The sequence below is a fragment of the Phaethon aethereus genome (genome assembly GCF_964289735.1).
Source record: "Phaethon aethereus genome assembly, chromosome: 23".
In the NCBI taxonomy this organism is placed as follows: Eukaryota; Metazoa; Chordata; class Aves; order Phaethontiformes; family Phaethontidae; genus Phaethon; species Phaethon aethereus.
Window position 1 is genome coordinate 2,430,516 of NC_138599.1, and position 9,044 is coordinate 2,439,559.

Below are 9,044 nucleotides of genomic sequence, written 5' to 3' on the forward strand. Positions count from 1 at the left end.
AGCCCCCACCCTGCCGCACACATGGTGGCCGTAGCTCCAACACACAACCTAGGGTTTTATTGTGCAGACAGAGGAACACTCCTGGAGGACAGGTTTTTTTTGTTGTTGCTTTTCGTAGCATTCTTTTTTTTCCCCCGTAACAGAATTTCTTTTACGACAAGCTGTGGAAACAGTTACAAGTGTTCACAGAAAAATGAGACTCGAGATGCATCCGCGCTCTGCTGGCTGGGCTCTGCGCCTGCCCCGGCGCTCACCAGCAAGCCCAGGGAGCTGGTCACAGCCAAACCTCAGCTATACATGGCCTCAGCAGCACTAGACAGCAAGCAAGCAGGCAGGGATGGGCACGGGGGTAGGAGGCAGCTCGCAGTGTCTGAAGAAGAGCAAGGAGCGGGGAGCAGCTGCTGTGAATTGCTCTCAGCCGTGGTGGCGCAGCCCAGGCTGCACAGGTAGCTCAGCAGGGCTGGGGTTCACCCCATGGACCCAGATGCTCCTGCCTGCATCTTCCCCTGCCCCTGTGCCCTTCCCTGGGCAAGGGCGGAGCAGGGCCCTCCAGGTCTCTCTCCCCAAGGCCAGCTGGGCTGCTCCTCACCCAGGAGCCATCAGGTTTCAGGGAGGCCGGGGCAGCAGCCCACCAGTTCCTTGGGATGTGGGCTGTGCTCGGCATCCCGCTCCCTGCTCTCGCCGACCCCTGGGAATGTCCTGGGTGGCCAAGAGCTGGGCTACCCTTAGGCCCTTTTCTGCTCTTAAATGGAGACAGGGAAATGCTGAAAGGGAGGAAGCACATGGGCTCCTCCCAGCAGCATGGAGGGACTGGAGGAAGACTGTGCTGGAAGAAGGCTGCTGAGCCTACCCAGGGCCAGGCACCAGACGTGTACCATGAGGAAGGATTAGGGCCCCCAGATGTTCCCTCAGGGAAGATCAGGTGAGTGCAGAGGAGTCCCTGTGGAGTCCTTGAGGCCACACTGCCATAGGGGAGCCCCCTCCCCACCAGCCTGCCTGGATCCAGCTCCAGGGTACTTGGGGAGGGGAGCAGGGGTGAAGGCAGGGCTGTGGCTAGCTCAGAGAGGCTCTGCTTGCCTCCACTGCTGGCAGCAATTCTCTCGTCACAGCTAAGGGCTGGTCCCTGGGAAGAGCAAGTGGTGTCTTGGGCTCGGGCAGCCCAAAGGTACCAGATGATGTCTGGAGGAGGCCTCACTTCCAGCTCAGCTGTAAAAAACAGATTAGGAAAAACTTGTTGCCAAAACACATTTGCACTGACCCCTCTCCCATGGCCCCAAAAGAGCCCTGAGGAGGCAGGGGCATTTGATGGGTGTCCACCAGACTTGGTCCCCTCTCTTTCCTCCCAGCCTGGCCATGCCCAGCATCAATCCGTGCCTCCCCTGCTCCCTCTGTCTCTTCCTCGCTTGCTCTGAGACAGGACTCGCCTCGTGCCCCTTCCCAATTGCAGGAGCTCAGGGTGACTCAGGGTGAGAGGAGCAGGCTGAGAAATCAGTAAGTCACCCGGCTAGTGGGCAGGGCGGGTCAGGGACGCCAGCAGCCCCAATGTCCTCCAGGGGCTGGAGGCACAACACCCAGTATGGGGACCCCTCTGCATGTTCTTGCATCATCTCTCTTTCTTACCTGCCAATCCAGCTGTCTTTCCCCAGCTGAGAACAGGCAAACCCCCAAAATTAAAAGAGACGGGAGAAGCAGGCTGTGCAGGGCTGAGGCTCCAGTGCTCCCAGCATGAGCAAACCAGCCAGCCTGCTGAGCAGGGAGGTGCGATGGGAGAAGCAACACTGCTAGCAGAGCCACCATGCTTCAGAGCAGGGTGTGTGTGCGTGTGATGGTGGGTCTTGGCACAGGATGGTGGTTAGCGTTAGATATACATATATATAGAGATAACACAGAGAAAGGTTTCACTTGTTCCAAATGGTTCAGCTTCTCTTTCCAAGGGCTGCGTTCTGGTGGGGGAGGCGAGTTTGCTGGGGTGCTTGGTGTGTGCGTGCATGTGTGCGTGCTGTGTGTGCTTTTCCTTTCACAGGGACACGAAGTCCACGGCTTGCAGGAGAGGCAGGGAAAGGAGAAGTAGCAGAAGCCACGAAGTGTTCTGGATCAAGAGGCTGAAGCCGGCGCATTTCTCCAGTTTGTCTGTGAGGACAGGGAACGGGGAGGGAGAGAAGAGCTGCAATGAAATCCCTTGGGAACAGGGATCAGGCTGTGTGTTACAAGGGGTGCTGGGACTCAGCTTCTTGCCTTTTCTCTGCCACAGATATGCAGCAAGTCCCACCCTGGTCCCTTGCCTGTTTCCCCTCCCACCCCTGCCCACATAGCAGCAAAGCTTTTGAGGACACAGAGACCCTGGGAAGCATAACCCTGCCTGTGCCTGACTGAGGTGACAAGGGGATGGGCACCAGGTAAGACGAAGGGCTCTGCAACTGGAGTGCTGCTCCTGCAGGATGTAACTGTGGAGAATCCCCACTGTGCTCCCACTCCAGACCACATACCTCTTCAGTCCTTCACTAGCAGACTTGTTCCCTCTGCTGGGACTGACTATGAAGCATCACCTATGGTGGGAAATCCGGGCAATGTGCCTGAGGCAGGGCCCAAGAGAGGCAGGGGTAAGCAGTCTGAAATGGAGCAGAGTGAGGCCATCTGTGGGGCTGACTGCTCTGCTTGCAGTAAGAAGGGCATGTAAGGGTTGGGAAACATTTATGGGGCTCAGGGACGGTTTGGGGATGCCATAGGGGTTGTAGTTTTCTCTGCTGGCCCTGCCAAACCAAGGAGCAGCCCATCTCACCTTTGATGACAGTGATGTTCTTTATCTGGTTGCCAGTGTAGTCGTTGGTGGCCTTCAGCTCACACATGTAGACACCCTCATCGCTGGTGGTGAAGCTCTGCAGGTAGAGGCACACCAGGTTCTTGTGCATGGTGACGTTGGCTCGGGTCCGGTAGATGTTCTCAGAGACACTGATGGTGCTGTGGATGACATGCTTCCTGTTGTCCTTGGTGATGCTGAACTCATAGGTCAGGGGGTTGCTGGTTTTGTTCTCATAACGGCAGTCCACCCGGAGGCTCTGGCCCAGCAAGCAAGCACTCAGGTCTTTGATCATCTGGCAGTGGGCAGCCTGGAGGACTGGGAGAGGCAAGCAGGGGTTGGATAGGGAATGGTGAGCACTGGGGATGCCCATGCAGCCTCCTGGCCCTTGCCTGGCTGCTCTGGGCTGAGTTTGCTGGACAGTGGGGAGAGGATGCGCATCTGCTGATTGTACCTGTCAGAATGACAGCAATGCCGACGGTGGGGTTCATCTCTACGCTGAGGTGCCTGGTGGTGGCTGTCACCAAGAAGGGAGCCTGGGCAGGGAGAGAGAGAGGCGGTTAGCCAGGCCATTGCCCCGGCACACAGATGTGGGTGCTCAGTAGTGCAGACAAGGGCACACGTGGCACAGGCAGGCAGGCTGCCTCTTCTCTCACAAACGATGCTCCATAGTCTGCTCTTCGTCATGATGTCTGATCCACTGCACAGGCACTGGCTGGCCCTGCAACAAGCTAGGGAGTCAGGCACTGTGTGTCTGGCCAGCATCACCTTTCCATATCCGCAGGCAATGCCAGCCACACTCTCTTTTCCCTGTCTGGATCCCCCACGCCAGACATCAAAGGAGCGTGGCACAGACCTGCAGCTGCCTGCAGCGAGGCCTGCGTGTGCTTTCCTCTCCTCCTTCTGCCCTGTGCCCAGGCTGGGTGCCTGGTCAAGGGACAGGCAGGAGAAATCAGGATGTGCCCTGGTGCCTGCGCATCATGGCCAGAGGGCTGCGGCTCACGGCAAGCGTGCTGACCGGTGAGCGACCCTCCCTCGGTGTCGGCGAGCACCAGGCCTCCCAGCCCCCCTGCAGCTCCAGCGGGTGAGCTCAGCAAAGATGACTCATTGTGACGCAGTGAGGGAAAAGGGCCAAGAGCAGCGAGAAGACACGGCAACTGGACAGGGAGCCAAGACTGCCGATGGATGGCACCAAGTCTCCAGGGGCTGAGCTGAGCCTGCCCAGCCACAGGGTGGAAGGTTTTGAGGTGGCAGAGTCCACCTTCTGGGTCCCTGGCCTGGTGCCTGCCTCTTTTCAGGCTGCCTCCTGGTCTATGTGGGTAAGGGGCTTGCGGATGTGCCATCAAACCCCCAGGGCTGTTGACAGGGAGCCTTTCTGCGGGGCAGGGGCGGCAGCCTGCGGGGTCGCGCCGCCACCCCCAGGGCCGCCCAGTGCGGGAAAGCGTGGCGGCGGGGCTGCCCAGGGCGGGCGAGGCCGTGCCTACCCGCCCGGTGCCGTCTGCTGAGAGGAATCAATTAAAGGTTTGCAGCCCAGCCAAACAGCCGCATGGGGAATCCAGCCGCAGACATGCAGAATGGAGAGAGAGGGTGGGGGAGCAGCAAAAGCACACGTGAGTGCTGAAGGACACACGGAGCACGCTGCAGTCGGTCCTCCAGCTGGGAATGTGGGGCCAGGTCCAAGAGGGTGAGGTGAATTACCAGCCCTTTGGGACTCCAGGCTGGCAGAGGGGAGAGCAGACCCCCAGTTTGCTCCATCTGAGCCTGGTTAAGCATCCAGGGGAGAGCTAGGAACTGCCTGTACTGCAGCCAGCTGGATTTTTCTTTTCAGCATTTTTTGATCTTTCATGTAACATTCTAGCGGGAAATACCAAAACTATTTGCTCACCCTGAAGCTGTGAAAGATCTCTGTAACCACAACCCTGAACAGGAAGAAAAATTCCTTTCTGTTTGGTCTTGACAACCAAGAGGTTGCAAATGGGGGCAAAAGCATGATGAAGGACATTACCCAAGTCTCCTCTGGGTTCCTAGAAGATGGCCCCATCCCTTGCTTCGTCATTTCCCAGCTCCAACCCACTCCTCTTTGAATGTCCTAGGAGACTATCTAGGACACAGCCAGGCTTTCCTCCAGAAAATCAGTGCAAATAAGCTCCCAGAGAGGGGGGCTTCTTCACATCTATGTGCAAACACACTCAGATCTTCCAGGCTCTGGGTTCATGAGCCCTTGCATCCCTTGTACTCCTCCTCTCCTCCTGACACTGTGCTGGGAGCAGAGCTAGCCTGATAACTCTCACTCTTGCATGAGGGGAGTGCTGTAGGAAGCATGCAGGGGCTTTGCGTAGGGACAGGACTCACGGGGACGGTGGCATCAGCGTGACCCCAGCCCTTGCAGAGCAAAGATTTCTGGCATGGTCTCTACCACCTGCTCGGCGCCACACCACGGTGTGCCCACTGCCGTGACAAGGGTGACAAACAGGCTCTGGGGATGGTGGAGGGAGAGGCGTCGGGGAAGAAGCGAGCCAGACCGACGGGCTGAGAGAAACCAGGAGCCCCAAGGCACCGGGCTGTGCTCGGGGGCGGCAGCCAGCAAAAGGCGGGTGCATGGGGCCTCCCGGGCGCGCGGTGCAGGCAGGCGGGCGTGCAAGGAAGAGCGAGGCGGGCGACACCTCTGCCCGGGCCCGGTGAGGGGCAGGAGGGCTCGGGGCGCGAGCTGCCCCCCTTGCAGGGAGCGGACACGCGTGTGGCAGCGCCTGGGAGCCGGAGGCGCGGTGCGAGGCTGGCGGGTGCGTGCGTGCGCACAGGCGTGCCCACGGAGGGATGCCGCAGTCCCGATCCTGGGGGGGGGCACCAGCACCAATGCGAAAAAACCGAGCGCCTCTCCCTCGGTGGCCGCCGCCCGCTGGAAGCAGCCCCTCCCGGAGGCCGGGGGCCGAGCGGAGCATCCCGCCGCCGGCCGCCCCCCGGGCAGGGGCAAGAGGCTCCTCCGGCCCCGCCGCCCCGCCCGGGGGCTGCGGACCCTCCCCGCGCCCTCCCCCGGCGGCGGCGCCAGCGGTGTGCCCCCATCCCTGCCGCCGGTGCCCCGCCGGCGGGGCCCTTCCCGCGGGGCGGGGGCGGCGGCCCCCGGAGCCGCCCGGTGCGGGAAAGCGTGGCGGCGGGGCTGCCCGGGGCGGGCGGGGCCGTGCCTACCTGCCCGGCGCCGTCCGCTGGCTGCCCGCGCTGCCGCCCGCGGGGCTGCCGGCGCTGTCCGCTGCTGCCCGGCGCTGTCCGCTGCTGCCCGCGCTGCTGCCCGCGCTGCTGCCCGCGCTGCTGCCCGCGCTGCTGCCCGCGCTGCTGCCCGCGCTGCTGCCCGCCGCTGCCCGGCGGGGCTGTGGGCGGTGCGGCGCTCCCGCAGTTTGGGAAGGGCCGGGCGGGGGCCCCAGCAAATCAGGGCCGGGCGGCGTCACGCAGGCTCGGCCCCCGGCCCTGCGGCGCGGGGGGGGCTGCCTCTGCGGGCCTGCCCCCGCCCCGAGCTGCGGCCGCTCCGGTGCCGGGGGACTCGGCCCAAGCCCTGTGCGGCGGGCGGGGTGCGGGGGGCCAGGGAGGAAGGGAGCCCCTTGGGCGGGGGCTTGTCCCGGCCGGCGCACGGGGGTCCCGTTGGGTCCCCCTTCCCCTCTTTCTGCAGACTGGAAAGGGCAGCAGATCTCCATTGCCATGGGAACATCACATTTCGCAGAATTGCTGCCAACCACCAGCCTCCTCCCGGCAACGTGGGAGTTGTTTTGCTGGGAAAGGAGCCTGCTTCGGAAGCGGAAAGAGCTTGGCTTGGGCTTTGCTGAGGAGGGGCCTCCCCAAACATGTAATGCTCAGGTGCCTGATGAGGCCAGCCTGCACCAAGTCACCAAAGATCCATGCAACACAGGTCTTCCTCCACTCGGGAAATGGTGGCAGGAATGGCAGGGGACACAGCTGAAGCCCTGTCTATGATGCCACTGGCCATCAGCCTTAAGTTTTAGTCTTGGAACCCACAGGCTCCCATCACCACATGGCTGGGAAGGGGCTAAGCAGAGTTGCTTCTGCACAGGCGAAGTATCTTTGAACAGAGCAGCCTGGCAAAAGACCTCTTCACGGCTCTTGGAGCAAGGTGGAGATGGCAGGAGAGGCATCAGGCAGCTGCCATCCTTGGGTGTTTGGGTCCCAAGGCACCCCAGTAAGGAGCAGAGGTGTGCAGGATGGCCTGCCCTGTCCTGACCTCCTCCCACACCCCCTGGCTGGGCTCTGCAAAAAGGGCTGGCATTGTGAAAGTTGATAGGAAAAGTCATATTCTGCTCCAGCAGAACCTGATCCCAGGTGACATTTGAGTGCTGAAGTTTTGCAAGCTGGCTGTGCAGCGGGTTTTTGCTAATTCTACAAAATCCTGGCTCTGACTGCTTACTCCCTACATGGGCTGCAGGCATGCTGCCCCAAGTGGGGCCAGACACCCAGGCTGGCCAGGGGGCTGTGATGCCAAAGGAGGGTGCAGCGAGGTTCCCAGTGTACTGCCATGAGGAGAGCAAAGGCCTGACCCTATCTATTGGGGCAGCTGGGTATCGAATGGACCCAGGCTGTGGGGTCATTCACAGCAACACAACTACAGTGGTGACCGAGGATGGTACAGACACACACACTTAGGTCCCTTTTACATCTAGCCCCACATCTCCACAAGCTGTGTCTCCTCCACATGCCCACCCTCACCCCTGGCTATGCGAGAAACCAGGGAATTCAAGCTTGAAAGATTGGCTTTTGGAGGCATGCAGTTACCCAAGTCCCATTGCAAGAGATTTTGGCTCCCTTTAAGTCTCTGGCTGGTGGTGCTGTGGAGGCAGGTGTGATTGTGCAGTTTCTGGGCAGTGCTGGCAGCAAGCATCCTGCCTAGATATTTGCAGGAGGCTTCTTGCAGAGGTTCTCCAGCTGGATAGTCCTGTCACTGCAGATTGCAGTATGCTGCCATCCATAAACCAGAGAAAATCAGTCCCCAAGTCACACCTATTGCAGAGGCCTCCAGATAGTGGCTGAAGGAAAAGAAAAGGGTGGGGAGGAGAAAATCTAATAATGACAGACGAATGGAGAGGTAGCAGGCAGTGTTTGCAGTGGCATATGTCAGACAGACAGACAAGCATAAACAGGGGCAAGGAGGTAGCCAAAGAGACACAGTGCAGCACAGCAGTGCAGATACCAGCAGGCATGGGTCAATGCGGTAGGACAGCCGGACAAGCAGGGCACAGACAGCCCTCCTAGGATCTCAGATCAGCCAAACTGCCCCTAGCTTCTGCCTAGAGAGAAAGCCAGGGCATGTGGGGAGTCCTTCTGCTCCGCTGGAGTGTTTTGGGGGCATCGCTGCTCCCAGTAGCTCAAAGACTGTTTCCAGTAGCTGCAGGAGGCAGGCTGGGAGCAGAGGCACTGAGGGGGGATCGTGACTCAGGTGTCTGGTGCTGCTGCAGCAATTAAAACCTGGCCTTGCCCCAAGGACATCCTGCTGCAGGGGATGTCCTTCTAGAAGAAAGGTGGGTGCACATCCTTCCCAAGAGGAAGATCTCTCCCCTGCTGTCAGCCTACCCCCAAACACAGGAAGAAGAGAGAGAGTTTCTCCCTCTCCTTCCTGCTCATGAATCACAGCACAGCAGTACGCTCTGGGTCCTGCTCAAAACGCGACAGCAGAATGCCCATGCAGCAGCTGGTCCCTACCAGCAACCATTTGCTCCCCCACTACTAATTACTGGAGAGGGGAGACATGAGGTGCCCGCCACCAGGACCTGAGGGCAGCACTCCTGGGGAGAGACCCCTGGCATCCTCTCCAAGGCCATTAGAGCTGGGGAGTTACGGGATGGAGGAGTGAGGGACAGCATCCGAGAATCAGTGCTATTGATCTGGCAGAGATCACAGCTCTATTGGGCTTGACTGCAGGCCTCGCAGCGCAGCGCCTGCCCCTGCATGTCCCCACTCTGCCTGGCAGGCTGGACAGAGCCCAGAGCTCCAGGAGGGCTGCAGAGGATTCTCACTGCACTAAGCCAAACCCAGGCTCTTCCCATCCCATCTTTGAGGGACAAGAAAGGGAGGCTGCAGAAGAGCTTTGCCCTTGATCAGAGAGACAGAATGGCCCCTGGGAGACCAGTGGGGCCCCATGGATGCTATATGTAGCACGGCCCAGATATGAAGCCCCTGGGCTTTGTGGCACCACTGCACAGAGCAGGGGTGGAGGAGACTGTGCTCCCCTCATTCCTGCAGGCAGCACATA

General features: G+C 60.2%; 1 protein-coding gene across 1 annotated transcript; it reads right to left on the bottom strand.

Annotated features, from left to right (window-relative positions):
- Window positions 1–1,968: 1,968 nt before the first annotated feature.
- On the bottom strand, window positions 1,969–3,288 carry THY1 (Thy-1 cell surface antigen; the record flags this gene model as incomplete). Its single annotated transcript, XM_082010057.1, has 3 exons — window positions 1,969–2,130; window positions 2,780–3,115; window positions 3,252–3,288. 3 exons carry the CDS (start codon window positions 3,286–3,288, stop codon window positions 2,018–2,020), a joined length of 486 nt encoding a protein of 161 aa, XP_081866183.1. The 3' UTR covers window positions 1,969–2,017.
- Window positions 3,289–9,044: the final 5,756 nt, after the last annotated feature.